Source organism: Ammodytes marinus (assembly GCF_949987685.1).
Source record: "Ammodytes marinus genome assembly, chromosome: 8".
Lineage (NCBI taxonomy): Eukaryota > Metazoa > Chordata > Actinopteri > Uranoscopiformes > Ammodytidae > Ammodytes > Ammodytes marinus.
Window position 1 is genome coordinate 9,951,459 of NC_137212.1, and position 19,973 is coordinate 9,971,431.

Below are 19,973 nucleotides of genomic sequence, written 5' to 3' on the forward strand. Positions count from 1 at the left end.
ACAAAATGTGAGGGAAGTTATTGAGTAAATTAATCATCTTACTGGAAGAAAAAAACTGATGCACTTTACACTTTAAGAGACACAACTTTAAGAAAATGGTAAAAAAAAAAAATATATATATATATATACACACACGACCCAAAATGGCCACATCTAAAAGGAGTCGACATACAAATAAAAACATGTATCTTCCAACTTTCTCTTTTTTTCTTTGAAGTTTATCATTTCAAATCTCTTGCAAATAAGGATCAATGACAAAAGAGCTGGAAGATGATTCAGTCAGTGTGCAATGTGTTCCAGACATGATCCACCACCTGTATCTTGTGCTTGTCGGCACTTTGGTGTGTCAGTGTCCTGCAGTCAGCGGACTGTTTGAGTGGCTGAGGCAGACAGAGAAACCTCCACCACCACCGGCAGCAGAGGCCCCAGCTGTTCTGGCAAAGGATGCTCAGTTTGAGATGACCACTGCCGATGAGAAGTTTCTGGCTGATGCGAGGAACCTGGAGATCAGCCCGTTAGACATCTGTCATTATAGGGTAAACAAACTAATCCACCCAGGGTCAAATCAATCAAACCATAAGCCTAACTGTTTAACATGTTTGATTAAAGTTGCAAACTATCATTTTTAAATTATTGTTTTCTCCCTCCCTGATTTTAATTTATTGGTCGATGACATATTCTCTACAGTTTACTAAAGCCTAATGTCTTCAAATTGCTCGTTTTCATTGACCATCTTAAACATTCAATGTGCCATAAAAAATAAGGAGAACATATTTTTGATGTTTGAAAATGTTACTAAATTTGTGACGAATGTCAACCAGAGATCTGGCCTGAGATATTTTGGGATTAACAATTGCAATTAGAATCCAGGAAAGGATGAGAAACAGCCTTTACTATCTATTGACGGTTTCATTTATAAATTATAGCTGCCCTCCCGGCTTTGTTTGCCCACAACAGGTTCACAGTGTAGCACCAATACACTGATATTGCCATACTGGTTTGTCTTTACCATGTTAAATAAAGCTGTGTGCTCTGCTGTAGGTGGTGGCTCGGTTGAAGGCGAGCTGTGAAAGCCTCTCAGAGGAGCAGCTGGCCAAGTTTGGAGTAGTCCTGTTTAACTGCCAGGCAGAGAGTGAGGGTCGACGGACCTACCCATGCACAGAGGAAATGGTAAGATAAAAAGCTGACTATAAGAATCAATTTGTCCTTTTTCGATATCTCCTCACTATCCGCGAGGCCTACCTGTCCCTACTGTGTGCACTAAATCAAAACTCCTGTGTTTTATACATAGGCCCTAGGCACTGTAAACTGGTATGTAAACAAAGAGGGCTCACTGTTGCAATCAACATGCCTGTCTACAGAGCCTGGGCTGTGTACTGGACTTTTTTTTTTCAGCCCGCACACATGGTGGACAGGTAGCGGATCGTGAGGAGATATTCACTGATTTTGACAAAGTGATTTTTTTTATTTTTTTTAAACAAGCATTCTCTAGAAACGCTGACTCGCTCCACAGTATTTAGATTGCTATCTGTAATCTGACGTGATGTTTCAGACGATAAAAGAGTGCACGGCAGACATGGACTCAGACACGTGGAATGCGTACCACATAGTGAGCAACAGAGCGCGCTCCGTCTGCTACTCCACCCGTCAGCAGCTCTTCCGGCGCAGAGCCGAGCAAACTGTCAACGCTCTCATCTCCACGGCGACGAGCCAGCTGGATGCAATGACTGAGCTGAAGGTAGAGTTTCTTGTCTTGCCTCTTCATGTGCACAGTATGCAGTGACGGATCAGATTGTTGATTTAGATGTAATGGTTTTCTACCAGGAGGGCCAGCTGGAGCTGAGGGACCTGACTGCAGCCTCTTTGGACAAGGTGTTAGAGGGTCACAGTGCTCTGCAGGCCCAACAGGGCAGACTGCATGAGGGACAGGAGCACATGGAGAGTTCACTACGGGACAACCTGGAGCGTCTGGGCCAGGAAAAAGCTCTCATCGCCTCAGGACAGGAGCTGGTCGCGCAGCTCATTCAGGGAATTACCAAGAGAGTGGGTGAGAGCTTTCATGTGTTTGCCCACTGGAATGGCTTCAGGATTATGTTTGGCTCACTATTTTGAGCTATTGTTTATACAATAGTTTGAACAAGTACTGTGGTGCTGATTGAATTGTACTTGTCTGTAGTGTTGACACACTAAAGTATGCACTTGTGCTTTGCATGTCTCTGGTTTCCTTCTTTGAACTTGAAAGCACACAGAGCACAAACTGTCTCACTTCAATGATGGTGTTTATGTGTTTTCCTTTGCATCAAAATGAGCATAGCGGGAAATACATGGGTTCATGAGGAAGTTGACACGTTTTTCAGGATGTGTAAATGTTTAGATCAGACCACAAAAAGGTTAAAGGCAACAATCGGTATTACCAATGGCTTATCTCATTATAACTGGAGTTGGAGTATAGTAAAAATAAATTAAATAAAAATGTCCTAAGAAATGGGGGGCTTTTTATTGGAATATAATATTTATCACCTGCTGCCTGCCTTCCTGTCCTCCCTTTTTATTAGAGAATGTGAGTGAGCATCTGCAGGTCCACGGCTCTGAGGTGCAGGACAGCCACAACGCGATCGTTAAAGACCTTGAAGATGTCCGACACCACGCTCAGGACATCTACCAAAAAATTGGTAATCGCAAGTCTAAAAGTCATGGCACAATTTTAACACTTGAAGTTCAACTAAGATCATCCTTTTTTTAAGTAATTGTTTTGGCTGATCAGACCACAGCATGTCTGAGTTTCTGCAGTACCAGGGCCAGACCTCCAAGTATTACTCTGACCTAATGACCAAACTGGAGCGCATGAACGGCACCCTGGGATTCATGCTGCACAACCTGGATAACATGCAGGGCCGGATTGAGGAAAGGCTTCACATGATCCAGGGATACCTCGGCTGGGCGGGTGAGACATCACACAGTGCAGCAGTCACCATGTTTGTTGACACTTTTGTTGTCTTTTCTGTGTTCCAAATCAACTTTTAAAAATGTGAATTACATTTTTGGGATTTATATTCAAATTGCACAATGATCAACTATCATGGATTAGATTTCATAATTTTCTGTAGTTTAAACTCTTTAAAAAAAAAATACAATGTAGAGCTGAATGATCATCTGAACAATCAACAATTGTTTTTCAGTTTCCAAATTCCAGGACATTTTTAAGTACAACAATACCAAACATTTTCTCGTTCCGGCATCTTTCAAATGTGAGACTTTAATGATTTGTCATGAGTAAACTGAATATCTTTCCTTTTTTTTCAAACAATTTACTGATTATTCAATCCTTCATTAAACAAATTGAGACTTTCGGTAAATAAATTGATAATAAAAATAAATTGTTCCAATCGGATGCAGATTCAGTATTTTTTTTTAGGACAATGGATTATTTTGCTTTTTTTTTTTTTTTTTTTTTTTTAAGCATTGTGTTTCACTGTTAATATAATCCAGAACTCCATAGATCTAAGATAATTGACAACTGTAGTAAAACATATCTGTTAAATAAATGTTATTTAGTTGCACATAAACATCTGAGTATTTAAAGTTGTTTTTGGTAACGGACCCACGACTCAACCCTTAGTATGTCATTCCCTGTATCTCTCTTAGGATGTTCCAAGTAGATTTTTTTTTGTAAATCACCCTAGTACTCTCTTGCTTGATGTGATTCCAGGTCTGAGCCTGGCAGCCATGTGGACGTGTATTGCACATACAGTCTACTTTGTGCTGTGTGCAGTCCTGCTGACGTTCCTGCACTGTCCAGGTTTCTCTCGAGTTGTGCTGCTCTTCACTGTGCCTCTGAATGCAGTGGCTGAGATCAACCAGCAGCCAGCGCTGGATCTGTGCAGCCTGAGCCTTCTGCTGTTCACTCTCTCTCTTGGTACTAACCTTTTTATATACAGTCTCTGGTATAACTTACAGCGGCATAAATGTCTCCATTTTGTTTCTTGTGTTTGTCATAATGTTTTTGTTCCTTATATCTGCAGGTCAGTGGTTTGTGACTCAGTTGTGGGCCTGTTTCCAGATCAGAGGAAAGCCAGCTTCTCTGCTGCCACTGGCCCCATGTGACATTGTGAAGCAAGAAGTGTCATCCTGCCCCTCGTATCCACCATCCTCTACACCACAGAGGTGAGGCCTACTTTTATTATCCACTAAACTGGACAATTGTATTTCTCAATGTCTATAAAGAAATCCCAAATTGTATAACAAGTTTTTTTTTGTCCGATCTCCAGTCCTTATTGAAAATATATTTGTTAGTTGCTTTTTTGCTTTAAGATAACCTTCAATTTAAAAAAAATTGCTGATTTAATTTGATGTTAATTATCAATTAATGGAAAGATTTCAGCTCCACTGAGGATAACGGGTTATTATTGTACAATGTACATGTATCCTGATTCAACCATCTAAACAGATATTTAAATGCAGTGGGTTTATTTGACGTAGCCGCTCTTATTTATTTTTGTCCAGAGACGAAAAGGCCGACTTGATGGAGAAGGACAACCTGTTGAACCAGGACAGCTTCATCTCAGGTTTGAAATAAACCTCAAGTACCATAAAAGCAAAATATCTTCCAGAGAATTCCCAACTGGCTCACTCATGTCTCTGTTTACAGGGAACTTTGGCATATCAGCAGTGGCAACTCCTCACAAACAGCCACTGCCAGGTTCCATTTCTACGCCCATTATTGGCACGCCCAATCACTCTACTCCCAGGCTCGTACCGCATCAGTTTCTGTCAGCGGTGAGCAAATCCAGTAACTGTCCTAAGCAAATGACTACATTCAGTACCTCGATTAAATAATAGTCGATTTATTTGTATCTTTTTAAAGGCTCTTTTGGGTGAGATCCCCTTGAGGAACCTGGGAGGTGTTTTTGACGCAGTGAATGACTCACTGGACTGTCTGACTGAATCACGGAGTGCGAGTCCGACGCAGTCCATCATGTCTAACAGGTGAAGGTTTGAGACTTTCTGTCCACCAGAAATGCTTTAAACATGAAGTGTATTGATCATAAATTTCCTTTCTCTTCGCAGTTCTCTATCAGGCCGTCAGCTGTGCAATGGCGTCACAAAAACAGGGAAGGTGTGTAAGAAGAGAGCCACGCTAGGACAAGAGTACTGCAACATCCATAAAGGGGGGCACACGTCATATGTTCGTTCATGAAACTTTTATTACTGCTGTTATTGCCATGTTTTTAAATGTTAATTTGTTTAAATAAATTATTTCTTTACGTATGAATCTGCCTGTACATGTATTCAAACGAAGGAGCAGCAGTAGTAGTCAGCGGTAGGCAAATCCAGTGAATGTCCTAAACCAGTGGTTTTCAAACTGTGGGGGGGGGGCGCGGAGGAATATGTGGGAGGAAAAAAAAATGTAAAAGCATGCAGGCTTTTAAATTCGGCGAACCCTTTCAGCTGTGAGCTCTGCTCGGCCCCTCCCTCAACTGATAGTTAACTTTCAGCTGGTTCAGAGAGTAGGAGGGAGATGTTGCGCATTGCAGGGTATTTTGGAAAAACGAGTGAGACTGTGTTGCAGTAAGTCAGCCTTTGGTCGAGAGGAAAGGTAAAACTAATTGTGTTTTCTTAAAATACTTCAGACTCACAACAGACTAAAATAATGTGCAAGATGTGTCACGCGGACACTCGAGTCAAATTCAGCGAACCCTTTCAGCCGTGAGCTCCGCTCGGCCCCCTCCCTCCCTCACTTTTTTTTTTTTTTTTTTGAGAGTTCAAATTAAATGGAGGCTGGGCCGACAGATTCTACAATTCCTGGGAGAACAAAATGTTTATTTTGTGATTAACACATTACTACAACTAGGTGTGAAGCCTACAAGGCATATACTGTATAAGGGGTCAAATGATAAGTTATACAAGTTCCCTGGCCAGCCTCCATTCCCCCTCAGCTCAGTGTTGTGGTACCCAGTCCACCTGCCCTGGGTAAGGTTGGGGGAGTAGGGGAGACCAGGTACAGGTGTAACACTTTTTGCGATAAATCCAAACCTATTTAAACTAGAGTAACCAATTTGTTATATTATAAACTTCAATCTGTTAGCTACTGAAACAATGTATTTAAGTGGTTTTATGAAATGTGTAAAGGTTGCAAAATGAATTATAATACAGACTCTCTACTGTTACAACTGTCCCAGTATACAGGGACAGTTTGTAACGCATGTCAGGGACAGTTGTAACATGTCTAAAATATTCAGAATTAATCAATCATATACTCAAAATGAAATATATTATTGATCAGTCATATTATTGTGACTATTAATTTCTTGTTTTTAAGTAATCATTACCTTTTTTCATACTGCATGACAAAAAAGAAGCCATCAAATTACAATGTAAGAAATGTTTTAATGAGTATAGATCATACATCCTCAAACATGAGATTGATTTAATGATTATAACACACAACCTCAAACATGAGATCAAGGCCAAGGCTCACTACCTCAAACAGGTATATGATATTATTTAATTGTGTGTGTTAATTGTAACAGGGTGTTACAACTGTCCCAGTATCACCAACCATGTTTTCATCTCATGTGAGCTAGTTTGAATATTAGTTTGACACTTGTTAGCCATTTTTACTTTTAGCTTACAAAACAGTGATTCCAATAATACTTGTTTGGATTCATAGACATTTGATATAAGGACAGAATCCAAAAAATATTTTTTTACCTCAAAAACAGACTTTTGTTGATAACTTCTTCTTGAAGTATCTGATGTGGCTCTCCTTTTGAAAGAAAGGAGGGAAACTGACGGAGCACGAGCACAGTGAGTGTCATCACTCTAGCTTGTTTCTGATTGGAGGAATTCAAGGTGTTACAACCGTCCTGTGTTACAACTGTACTGGGTCTCCCCTACATCATGTTGTGTTTAAAAGGCACATAGGTAATCTCTATCTATCTCTCTCCCTCCCTCCCTCTCTCTCTATCATGTTATGATGTTTAAAAGGCACATAGGTAATCTCTCTATCATGTTATGATGTTTAAAAGGCACATAGGTAGCCTAATCTCTAGCGAACACTTGGCGAATGTTTGTTTATGTTTATACTAACCACGTTAATATTTGTCTCTCAGAGCCAGTGCCCCGCCTAGCCCGTTCCCCGAAACGTCAAAATCGTAAATATAAACAGCTAATGGCTTGTGAGATGTATCATGGAAAATTTGCATATCGTCACCCTCTTAAAATAATGGCCAAAGTAATTTTTTCAGTTTTTTCAGGAAACACAAAAAAACTTAACTAAAGATTGTATATATGATATTTATTAATCATTTCACTCAAACAGGTTATGTCAAAATATGACTGTTGACATTTTAATAACAATTTCTGTCAATTGTGTAACAACATAATAGGAATGAACCCTTTTAATTAATGTTTAACTTGCGACTTAAGCCATTTTTCACCCTTGTAAAATTTCCTTTGTCACTAAATATTCCTATATTATATAACACACACTGCACCTTTAAATGAACTGAATTGAGTATGTTCTCAAACAGCATGTGAGATGTATCATGGAAAATTTGCATATTATACTTTAGCTGGATGTGTTTTTGAGTGCAGACGTTCCCACACACCCTAAACATACCAACAAAAAGATGTGCTTGAAGCAGACCCAAAGGCTATAGGCTATGTACGTTATGTGACATGTAACTGGGACGTTCACATATTCTAAGGGTTCATAGGGTCTACTCCGACCAATGACACAACCTACACTCCCACCTGCAAAGTTTACAAAGGTATAAAATCAGTGCATAATGAAATGCATTTTTATTTTATTTATAAGATTATTTTTTGGCATTTTCAAGCTTTACTAGAGTTGAAATGGGGAGACAGAGAGAAAGGTCCACGGGTCGGATTTGAACCGGCAACCACTGCAACGAAGGCCGGAGCCAATATGGTACATGCTCTATCCACTACGCCACCGGAGCGGTCCAATTAAATATATTTTAACCGAACAATGGTGCAACTGCATTGAAAACATGACAATTCATAAATGGTATTGGTCATATAGAATAATATACAAAAAACCTTTTTAAAGAAAGTGTCTAGATACATTTGTGGAGTAGGCTACATTAAAAACTGATCTATTGAATATCTGCAAACGTGCGCACACATTAGCGGGCATGACAAGAACAACCAACAACATCTGAGATAAATTGAGAATAACAAAAAAAAAGTCAAGCCAACAATGGACTAGTGTTCTAAGCACTGACTCGAGGCGAGGGGCCTTGTGAACTGCTTGAGACCGCTACACTGTGGCACTGTATATGCGCTTAATATTATGTGCAAAAAAAAATATATATACATATACATTATATTTGTTTTTAATATAAATATGAGGCCCCAGCACAGGGCGTGGTCTGTGTTTAGGTATGATGAATCCACAGGTGCACTCTAAATACCGACACATTCACGTGTGCTTTTTTTTTTTTTTTTTTTTTTTAAGATATTCTTTGGGCATTTTTATGCTTTATTTGATAGTGCAGAGAGACAGAGGTGAAATGGGGCAGAGAGGGGAGTGACATGCAGAGAACGACCGCGGGTGGGAATCGAACCCGGGTCTGCTGCTGGGCCCGGCCCGGGAGGGGGACGCCTTACCAACTGAGCTAAAGGCGCCCCCCACGTGTTTAGTTTGACATATTTGTTTTATTCAATTATTAAAAATATGTTTCACTTATTTAGCCTATTTCTATTTTCTTTTTCTTTCAGTTCAATTAGGCCTATGAAGTCCAAAGTCATGGTGTAAATAGAAACAACCTGGTTAAAAGTTAAATAAATGCATGATGTTCTTAAATCAATGATTAACTGTCTTTGATAATCATGATTAGACAATGTCAATCAAAATAATCATTATGATTTTTTCATAATCGAGCAGCCCTACCTTCTTGCAATTTCCATGGTTTAGATCAATTAGAAACAATTAAAGTATTAAATAGGTAGGCCTAGTCATTATTAGTACTTTGACTTCATATTGTGATGTTATCAGTCAGTGAGCTCCATGGTAACAGAGCGATTGACAGGCTAACCTAAATGCTCTGTAGCTGGACAGAAACTGCCCTCTCCCAACCCCACACCCTTCTTAAAATACAACAATGTTTTACCTTTACTGTTGCACATAGTCGCAAACCCAAAAAAAGTTGGTCCTTGTACTGTCCCCCCAAAGGCCCATTCTGAGCCACGAAAAACCCTGGATGGTCTCGGAAAACGCATGACAACGACTTAGCCAATCAATAGACTTTGTCAAGATATGTTAAAAGAGGTCTGCTGTCAATAGACACTCACTTTTTTTTGTCCTGTCAAAACTGCCTGCATCACCTGTCCTGTGGTATCACTCATTAAACATCGCTTTTGAGAACTTTGAAACTTTTTCCAGTTATCTTTTTTCTTCCATATATCCGAATAAACAAACACGATTTTTATTGTTGTTACTTGCCTACATAATACAGCGAATATAAAACACTGTCAGCAATGCTGTGCAGCGGCAGCTTAATAATTGTGTTGCTGCTGATATGCGTAACTTAATTCTTAAAATAGATTGCTTCTTATACGGAAGCAATGATGCTCTTGACAAAAAAATGTTGCACCGTTTTTTTTCTGAATTATGAGACAATATTCCCGTTAATTCTTCTCCATAAACTCATTCGTTAATATTTCTAACTCTAGTGGGAGGAGCGGAGAAGTTCTTTTTTTTTCTTTTTTGAGAAGTGGGAGGATCAAGCATTTGTTTCACCTGTTTCCATGGTGAATCATGTTATCAGCGATCCATTGACGATGGCTTTTACGCACCCGCTCCACCCAGAGTGAACACGCTCAGAGTTGATTGACCCAACGCTGATCCACTGTTCTGAAACCGAAAACCCAGAGTTGCTCATCAACCCTGCGCTCTGAGTTGACCAACTCAAAGCGCAGGATTAAACTCAGAGTATGTAAAACCAGCTACCTGAAACAGGCCTCAGATGGCAACAACATGAACTCTGAGTTGAGTGGATGGGCATTGTCTTGTCGGATGGAAAACGCTTTCCTGAGCAGCTGTCTATTGTAAAAGGGATCGAGGCTCTCTAACTGGATACCAGTAATTTTAGAGGCAGTTTTAACAATTTTCCCGAGATAATTTTTATCCTTGGTAGTGAGGTTACCGTACCAGCAGATGACATGAGGAGATGACAGAATGTATATGCACAGTAAAACAGTTTCAACAGGCTTTTTGCAGCATTGAATCTAGCCAGTTTCCTAAGGCAGTAAAGGCGTTGCTGGACCCTCTTGCACAGCATGTCCGTATTTACATCAAATTTCAGGTTATTATCAGTCAGGCTGCTTTATAGCCTGCCGAGCCGTGCCTGCTCAGGTGAGCTGATCACACCAGGTGAGGTGGCTCCGCCCACCAGCTCCCTGCAAAACACACAGAGCACACAACAGGCAACCCTGTGGCCGTCACACTTGCAGTATGCTACAATTGGGACACTATTTATTTCATCACAACGTTGCACCTTGATCTTGCTTTTATATCCGTCGCATACCAGGTTGTTTTCATACGGAGGCTCTGTCTGTGATCTTCCAGTGCGTACTGGGGTGCGTCAGAATCACCCAAATAGCATGCTGTTTTACATGGACCTATTATAAATTCAACACCAAAAATGTCGGCCAGATGTAGTAGACATCCGGCTATTTAAGAATATTAAATCTGACCAAGAATTGGGAAATCCTAAATCTTTTTTCTACCATACTAAATAGCAGAAAGTATGGGGATTGGAATGCAGGGTAAGTGAAATGTAAAAAATCCAATCTCCTTAAAAGATTTAGCCAACATTTTACAGGTATAAAACATTTATTTTGTCAGTTGCCAAAAAACTGAGTAAAAAAAACACACCTACACCACCAGTTATTGAATAATAAAGTGAATCGAGGTCCGGTCATTTAAACATCCCAAACCATTCAATAATTAAGGTCATACAGTGATGAAAAGATTTTCCACAGACACGTGGAAATCAAGTAATGATTCAAATAAGTAACAACGATGGTGAAAAGAAAATATTACGTACGGAGTACAATGCCGTACAATCTCAATACATTGTGTATTACACCCAAAGAGAAATAACATTGGTATTTTTTAAAGTAAGATATTGAATCCAGCTGACTGTGCAGATGAAACTCCTGTTTTATTCCAGAGCTCTCTACCTCGTCCACCAACACCTTTCGCCTCCATCCATCTCTTCCAACAGAATGAGGTCATGGCTCCACAGACTTTGTACCAAGCTCTTTTACTTCCGGGCTGTGTCATAGTTGGCAACAAACCAATCGCATGTTTCCTTTAAAGCTGTAAAAGAAAGAAGTTTGATTTTGTTTAAAATTCCCCTTAAATTGTGAAGTAAAAGGAGCAGCTTTAGCCTACACGGCGGTGTAGTCCCAGGCCAGTTGTCGGTAGGCACCCTAAAATACTTTGGTTTAAATGTATTTAGCAAGACTAAGCAAACTGGAGAAATGCTTACAAATATAATCGCCTAAGCAAAGACGATGGCAAGACATCAAAGCAGTTCATGAAATAAAACTAAGGAAACAATGTGGAAACAACTGTCACAGAGCACATACAAGAAACATGCAGGTTGGTAGCAGAAATTGTTACGTGACATCAAACACAGCGATTATTGTGTGCAGTTTTAGTTCAGATTGCCATAAACAGATTATGACAGATGCAAGAAAGCATATTTAATCAAAAAAATGTTTTTATATTATTTTACATTTTTAAATGTCTGCAGTGATGGCATATAAACAGCCAAAACACACACATCCACACTTGTTCTTGTATCTTTGTGAGGACCCCCATTGACATGAAGCATTCTGTAGCTCCACTAACTTTGACCATCAAAACTAAAAGCCCAACCTAAATCATTATAATAACCCTAATCTGAAACTTAACCAGAACCCTCAAACTGACCCTTGAAGGTCTGTACCAAAGGGACAACTGACCAAAATGTCCACACTTTCCAAAAACTGGTCCTCACCAAGCTGGATTAACAAGTGTACAAACACACAACACGTCAGTCCCACCTTGTTTGAAGGGTGTGAAGGCAAGGTCTGGCTGGTAGCGGAGCAGCTTTGCATTGCTGGCTGTCTTTTTGAACTGGCCATCTGCTTTACTGGTATCAAACTAGAGAGGAAAGGTCAAGGATTGCATAGAACTCTACATATGATTAGAAATATATAGAATAACTACTATATTTACAGAAGTTTTAAAGTACCATAATAATACTTTTATGTGTGAGGGCAGATTTATTTGTAACTATCTAATTGATCTGTTTTCCATATGTATATCACATCAGTTTAACACATGTGCCTTTCCTCTAAGAATGTGCTGACAAAACAGTTGCTTAAACTATTTTAAGGTTTATTGTGGCTGACCACAATAAACCCCTGAGACCTGTTTACTCCATTAACCATCTTGACGCCCCTGTTGTTGAATGGGGCCTTAAATGCTCTGTTTGACCATCACATATTGTCAGTCCCTTCGGGGGCTGACCGTGTATGTCTGAAGCTTTACACTCTGTACTCTGTTGTTTTCTTATTATAAATGTAATTAAATTCTTAAATTCTCTGTGAGTTTAGTTTTCTATTACAGCATGTCGGAATATAGAATTTCCCTGACATTATGAAATTAAACTGGAAAGGCTGGATTGCAGCCCTTTTCACAATAATTATAATATGGCATTTTAGAACAGCAGGCATTACTTACCAGAATACCCATGGATAGTTGCCTTAGATGGGATGACCTATGTAATGTCCCCTGCCTAAAATGTTAAATGTGCTTTGGACATTGATCAGCAATAGTGTAGAATATATTCAATTTGTTTTCAGCGTGCTGCAACGATTAAAAACCACCTGCATGCTGTTTTACAAGGTGGTCATTCCCATGAATGATTTTTTCTTACAGTTACCCCTTAAAACTGTATAGTAAAGTAACCATTCGATGTCAAACACTTGTCAAAATGTGCTGTGATTACATTAAATGGCATGATTAAAAAGGATACCTCCACTTTTCCTTTAAAGTTCAGTCCTTCCACAACAGCCTCCGCCGCTTCCTTAATGGACACTTCGTCTTCCTCTCCAACTGGAACCAGCGGACACAGGGACATGACATGAGTATCAACTTAGTTCATCTTTCACTGTTCCAATGCTGTTTATGAGGACTCACCAGAGAGAATGATGGGATCCACCTCCGGGTAATCTCTCAAGACCCACAGGAAGAGACGAGCCAGGTCCAAAGAGTAAATGAACTGTCTTCTGGGAGTGCCTGAGCCCCAGACCGTCAGGGGCTTCCCCTCCTCTGAAAAAACACACACACACACACACACACACACACACACACACACACACACACACACACACACACACACACACACACACACACACACACACACACACACACACACACACACACACACACACACACACACACACACACACACACACACACACACACACACACACACACACACACAGTCTTGTGACTGATCCAAAATACAGTGAGCTAGGTGAGCAGAGATAGATACTTGTATTGTCCAAACTCCTGAGTTCAGGTCTCTTTTTTTCTTACATAGGAGAATGTGACTTACTCTGAGCAATGTAAGCTTTGTGTATGAGGCCTGGCAGCACATGGCCGTCCTCAATGCTGAAGTTGTCATGGGGACCGAACACGTTAGTGGGGATCACAGCTGTATAGATGGAACCATACTGCTGGTAATATGCCCTGTGACACACACAGAGTTTTACAGATCATGTTTAATACCGTGATTGGGTGAATTTACTTAACATGTTGCTACACTACAAAACCCAATAAGCTGAGTTCCCACCTGTTATGAACATCGATCATTCTCTTTGCATAGGCATAGCCAAAGTTCGACTCATGAGGAGGACCGCTGTGGATCTGGAGCGAAGAAAGTTGAGTGAAGTTAGCTTCAATTGACTTGCATTGAAATTGCAAGCGATTGATTTAAGTGACTGACACACACCAGCTAACAGCACACACATAGAGGTATTTACCATGGTCTCATCGATAGGGTAGGTGGTCTTATCAGGAAAGATGCAGGTGGACAGGCAGGAAACAACCTTTAAAGCCCCGACTTCATGTGCTGCCTGCAGCACGTTGTCATTTATGTAGACATTGTTTCTCTGGAAGTGACAGGTAAATTAGTAACAATAGTCTATGTTAGTGAGTACTTGATCGTCACTTTCTTCGTCGCCTGACACATATTCACTCAAGTAATCTGGTTTCTTCCTCTCTCTTGAAGGGTATCGCTTTTGCTCAAGTGTCTGTGTGTGGCTGTGTACTTCAGGCATAGTATCTGGCACCTGGTCCTTTGTATGTGCTGGACTCACATCAGTACAGCTGTGGCTACTATGGTAGTTTACCACCACCAGTATGACTGTGTGTGAACGAATTGTCTGGAACCCTGTAAAGCGCTTTGAGTATCATGAAAGGCGCTATATAAATCCAAGCAATTATTATTATTATTATTAGTATCTTTACTGGTATTGAAAACTCTATGCTGCAGCTCAAAATCATCATTGACAGGTGTCATGTCAGTCTGTGTCTGTCTCTCCGTGTTTGTTTTGTTGACACACTTCACCAGTCTATGCTTCTGCACTTTTCCAGTGTCAAGAAAATAAACCATATAGGCTGGACTGTTCTTGTTGTATCCAACAAAAATTCCCTTTTCACACCTTGAGTCTAATTTTCTCTTGTCCTGTTTGTAAGCATAACACTCTGAACCAAACTTTTGCATTCTGGACAAGTTAGGTCGTTTCCCTTTAAGCAGTAAGTAAGGCGTCTGCTTTGTGCGGTTGTTAAAACATCTGTTCCTCACTACAGCAGCTGTCTGGACTGCGTACGTCCACAGCTCTTTTGGTAGCTTACTGTCCAATAGCAAACACCTGGCCATGTCAAATAGTGTGCGCCAGTTTCGCTCAGCAGTGCCATTTTGATGTGGCGAGTATGGGGCTGAAGTCTCATGCCTAATGCCATTTCTGCTGAGTAGCGCTTGGTAATGTTTTCCCGTAAACTCAGTACCATTGTCAGACCTGATACACTTTATCTTGCCATATGGCGCTGTGTCGGCAAGAAACTTTGTGTTGCTCTTATTTTTCAGAAAGTACACAAATACTGCACTGGAAAAATCATCAGTAAATGATAATGCATACCTATACCCGTCTCTGGACACTGGGTCTATAGGTCCTGCTACATCTGTGAGCACCAGCTCTAAGGTGCTTTTGCCCTTACATCAGCCTCCCTGTTTCTAGTTTGGGTAAACTTTCCCTGAGTGCAGACTTCACAATGTAGAGCTGACATGTCTGTTCTACCCTTGATTATCATACCAACAACAACATTTAGTAGTTTCTGAACATCATCATAATTACAGTGCCCTAAGATTTCCTGCCATGTCTGCATATCATAGACTCCCTTACATTGGTCTTCACACTCACCATTTACTGTATGTACAGTGGCTTGCAAAAGTATTCATACCCCTTGGAATGTTTCCCATTTTGTCACATTAAAACCACACACATACATTTATTTTACTGGGATTTCATGTGATAGACCAACACAAAGTGGTGCATCATTGTGAAGTGGAATGAAAATTAAATATGGTTTTAATTCTTTTTTAGAAATAAAAAACTGAAAAGTGTGGCGTGCATAAGTATAGCAGGTCAGCGTCAAAACCACAAAGCATCACAATTCAGAATCCCCCAAAGCAATAAAAACTCCTCTGTCTCAGATAACAATCTGTAAACACATTCCAAGCAACCTTTCCTATTCACAGCACACACCCACTCAACTGCCACTTCACCATTATGCCCTCTGGATGCAGGTACAGGTCCCTGTTGTGCCGGAGGGCTCGCTATGGCAAAAGCCTGGTACCTGCAGCCATAGCAGCCCTCAACAAAAGGCCAAGATAAAACACCCCAGTCCCACTCTGTTTATATATTCTGTATGTATGTTTATTTTGTTGTGTTTGTTGTCCATCTGTCTATTGTCTGTCGGCGTGCGGCCCTTAAATGTAATGTGAAGTGGAAAAGAATTTCCCCTTGGGGACAATAAAGTCTAAAGTCTATTCTAGTTTATTAGCAGTCACAGCAGAAGTACAACTTCCTCATACCCAAAAGTCCAGGTTGTATTTCATGTTTTTGAAGAGCCCCCCGACCATAGCAGCCAGGTGAATGACGTGGGTTGGCCGATGTTTTTCAAACACTGCCTTTGTCTCGTCCATGTTCCTGAAGAGAGGCCACAACAACAACAACAACAACAACAACAACAACACAGAGTGAGTAAAGATGCAGAGAATGTCATGTTAGCAGCAGCAGCCAGAGAGGAGAATAGTGTTCTCACATGAGGTTGGCATCTTTGGACGAGAGGAAAATCCATTCCTCCCCCTCCTTGGCCGCCCCCTCCTCTTTGACAACATGCTGTATGGCTCTCCCAACCAAGCCAGATCCGCCTGTCACCAACACCCTCATCGGAGCTGTGTGATTATCCTGAGAGCTCATCTGTACAAAGCAAGTCACAAAAATACACAATAGGGCTCAAACAGAACAAGATCTTATAGGAGTGCAGGGTTGCCACACCTTCTTAAACATCACATTCAAGGATTTTCCACGCCCTAACAGGACCTTACCTTACAGGACCTTACACGTCATAGTTTGAGAAACAAACAACATAGGCACAGGCAGCCATTTGTTGACTATTTTCTGACGTTAAGTAACATAAATGTAAATCAAAAAGAGACTCAGCTTCTATTCTTTCTTTCCTCTTAGTGCACAATTTTTTTTTCTTTTTTTTTCATTTCAAATTAAGTTATTAACAAACCAATGAATAAAATGTTATATTACGTGAGGACTATAATACAATACAACATTTTATGTATATAATATTTTAAAATACAATGTGGTGGCTAATGTGTAACACCATAGGAACCCATGAATATAAAAGAAACAATATTGTAAATAGGCCAAACAGAAAACTTTAGTGACCACAAGCATTGCATTAAGTAGCAGAGAATATCATATGGCACAGACTGGTATAGCGGTCTGTACAGGTGGGTGTGTTGGAGCGCCATGTGCGCAGGTAGATGCCACGTCACTGTACACATACGTGTCTTTGAGTTCTTAAAAAGCGCTTTATAGCCTACGTTCATCTACTATCTACTCTACGTATTATTATTACATTTTCCAGATATTTTAATGCAAAGAAAAACAAAACAATCACTTGACAGGTTTGGCCATCACAACAGACTATAGCAACCCACACTCAAATAACTAACTTATCTTAAATAATGTGAGGCTATATACAACTTGATTGTTGTTACCTGATGTTAACACCTGTGTTGTGCTAACCGTATTAGCCGAAGTTTGCGTTGTATAAATGTATATATGTAAATTGAACCTACATCGCGAGTAAGTTTATGTGAAGGTATTTCATTTCCTCCATAAGGACGCTTTATTGCACTGAAACAACGTTAAATTTGAGATAAATGAATGTGTAAAAGAGTTTGTCTCTCACCGGTTAGCTGTTGAAGTCACACGCCAGAGGAAAAGAGCTGACGTAAAGAGAGGACGTCATTACTTGCTTCCGGTTATGACTTTCAAAATAAAGTTAAGACACATTTCACCAGGGTCACTGAGTGCTGACCAGTAGTGATGGCCAGATGAAGCTTTTTGAAGCCTTGAAGCCTTAAAGCCAAATGGTTCACAAAATGGTTCATTTCTCGAGGCTTCATTTGAACCGATTTGAACACAATTACAACCCCCCCTGCTGGTCAAACAGTTTTAAATAGCCAGATAATTCTATCAATTTGTAATACACTCAATACTGTCCTGCAACAGTGCAGCCATGGGAATGACTGACAAGTAAATAAATCAAGACACCTTAATAAATGCATTTCATGTATTGTTCATGTATTCATTCATATACATACAACTTATATTTTGTTTGATGTATACTATGGGTATGAAACATGATAAAACATATACATCTAATAAATCTATCAATACATATTTTTTGTCAAACTTTGAATTACTCATAATGACAGGAATACTTATTTTCAAACTGTCGCAGTGTTATAAAAAGGTAAGGGGCAGTGAATGTGCTTGTGCAACTTAAGGATTTGATTTTTATTGTGAACATTTGTTCAGACAATTTCCCCTTTTGGAAACAACTTCTCCTGCTTTGGAGAACACTCTTTCACATGGTACAGCGGAGGCAGGGGTGCACAATAAAGTCACAGCAAGTTGATACAACATCCACATCACTCCCAAACCAATAAATCGCCAACACTAACCCGCAAAGTGCGAGTGCATCCACAATACCCGAAGCACTTCTTGAACAAACGAGGCTTCGAACGTCATCAGTCACGTGATTCGCCCTAAACGATACAAGCATCGATACGCGCTTCACCAAAAACTTCCGGGATTACTCGACACACGCTCCGAAGCCTCGGCACATTACGACCTAGATTTATTATACTATCTATGATTACGACCCATCACTACTGACCAGTGTTGGGAACGTTACTTTAATAAAGTAATTAGTTATAGTTACTCACTACTTGTTCCAAAAAGTAACTGAGTTAGTAACTGAATCACTTTATAATAGAAGTAACTAGTTACCAGGGAAAGTAACTATTTGCGTTAGCCTACTGTAAAATAAAAAGTTGCTATAGGCCGGGGGTCACTAACAGGCGGACCGCGGTCCGGGTCCGGACCCAGACGCCGTCCTATACGGACCCGGACCTGTAGTCAATCAATTATTTAAGTATTTAAAATTTTGACGGGGCGCTTCTATTTTGACCGGCGCAGCTTTTCTAGACTTTACGGTACTGGTTTCGCGAATCAGGAAATGCTTTCATGGTTAAGCCATCCCGCCTCCTGCTACTCAGGCAGCCAATCGAATCTGCATTCCCGGCTCAGGCTGGCTCACAGACAGAGACAGTGAGCTATCATGCGAGAGATGTCAGAGAGAAGTGCAAGAATTACGAGAATTTCAGCGAAATAAGTCAGATTAGAGTGAGAAAGACAGCGGGAGGAGAGTGAGAGACAGCTTTCTCTCTCGCTCGCCCGCTCGCTCACCGGCTCCGTGTGTCGCGAGCGAGTTAACGAGCGATCAACAGCTGAGTTTTTTCCTATTATTTACTATCTATGGTTTTTTCCCCTTTTGTAAGACTGGTGAAAACCGGTCAAGGTGCAATCATGTGGACTCTCTATTACCCTGATGTAGACCTATGTGTGAATGACACAGACATAAGATTGACATAATCACCAATCGCCAGCAGCACTGCATCTACTGCCCACAACAGCAACAGGAAAAACATTATTTAAAAAAAAAAATTGTATGTAGTTACAATTATCTACATTTTAAGTTTTACATATTCTTAGTAATGGCAGAATTTATAAATACAGGTTAATTTTTTAGCAAGATATTTGGCAGTAGCCCCCACTAACATTAGCGAAAGCTAGTGGTCATCCGTCCCTCAGTCCAGTTATCTGGCTGCTAGCAAGTTATGTTGTTTTGTTAATTTTTCTATTCATCTTAACTATATTAAATGTTGACCTTTTCTTTTATTATTTTCCCCAGAATGCTCCGATTACATTCTAAAAACACAAAAAAAAATTACTGGGGGGGAAACCCCCAGACCCCCTACAGGGGTTTAGTTTCTGACATGTCACTTTTTCAGAGCTTTTCAAAATTGCAAAATAAAAATCCAGTATTAGACTAAGTGGGAGATTACTATGTTAAACAAACATAGTAGGTATAGTGAAGTTTAGAAATGATACATTGAAAATATTTCTCAAAATTATTTAATTTTTCAAAAATGAATTATATATTTTATCTTTATTTTAAGATTATTATATTTATTTTCACCATTTTATTTTTAAATGCAGCCCTTCTCTAT

The 19,973-nt window shown here is 40.0% G+C and overlaps 2 protein-coding genes across 2 annotated transcripts; one reads left to right on the forward strand and one right to left on the reverse strand.

Moving 5' to 3' along the window:
- Positions 1-251: 251 nt before the first annotated feature.
- On the forward strand, positions 252-5,197 carry bmb (brambleberry; the record flags this gene model as incomplete). Its single annotated transcript, XM_080032209.1, has 12 exons — positions 252-536; positions 1,042-1,170; positions 1,553-1,738; positions 1,825-2,047; positions 2,556-2,672; positions 2,765-2,944; positions 3,710-3,916; positions 4,023-4,164; positions 4,504-4,565; positions 4,649-4,776; positions 4,865-4,986; positions 5,068-5,197. 12 exons carry the CDS (start codon positions 252-254, stop codon positions 5,195-5,197), a joined length of 1,911 nt encoding a protein of 636 aa, XP_079888335.1.
- A 4,840-nt stretch (positions 5,198-10,037) lies between these two features.
- LOC307254660 (GDP-L-fucose synthase-like) lies at positions 10,038-17,624 on the reverse strand. The gene is made up of 10 exons (XM_080033127.1): positions 17,585-17,624; positions 16,415-16,572; positions 16,185-16,299; positions 14,071-14,199; positions 13,881-13,954; positions 13,644-13,777; positions 13,223-13,354; positions 13,059-13,138; positions 12,082-12,181; positions 10,038-11,350 (listed from the first exon to the last, which is right to left on the reverse strand). The coding sequence occupies exons 2-10, from the start codon at positions 16,570-16,572 to the stop codon at positions 11,295-11,297; spliced, it is 978 nt and encodes a 325-aa protein (XP_079889253.1). The 5' UTR covers positions 17,585-17,624; the 3' UTR covers positions 10,038-11,294.
- Positions 17,625-19,973: the final 2,349 nt, after the last annotated feature.

Bases quoted from the DNA above. Each gene is read 5' to 3' on its own strand.
- LOC307254660 (XM_080033127.1), bottom strand. From the start codon at position 16,572: ATGAGCTCTCAGGATAATCACACAGCTCCGATGAGGGTGTTGGTGACA. The intron at 13,955-14,070 runs GTAAATACCTCT...TCTTCGCTCCAG, and splicing joins ACCCTATCGATGAGACCATG to ATCCACAGCGGTCCTCCTCA. The intron at 13,139-13,222 runs GTGAGTCCTCAT...CGCTGGTTCCAG, and splicing joins GGATCCCATCATTCTCTCTG to TTGGAGAGGAAGACGAAGTG.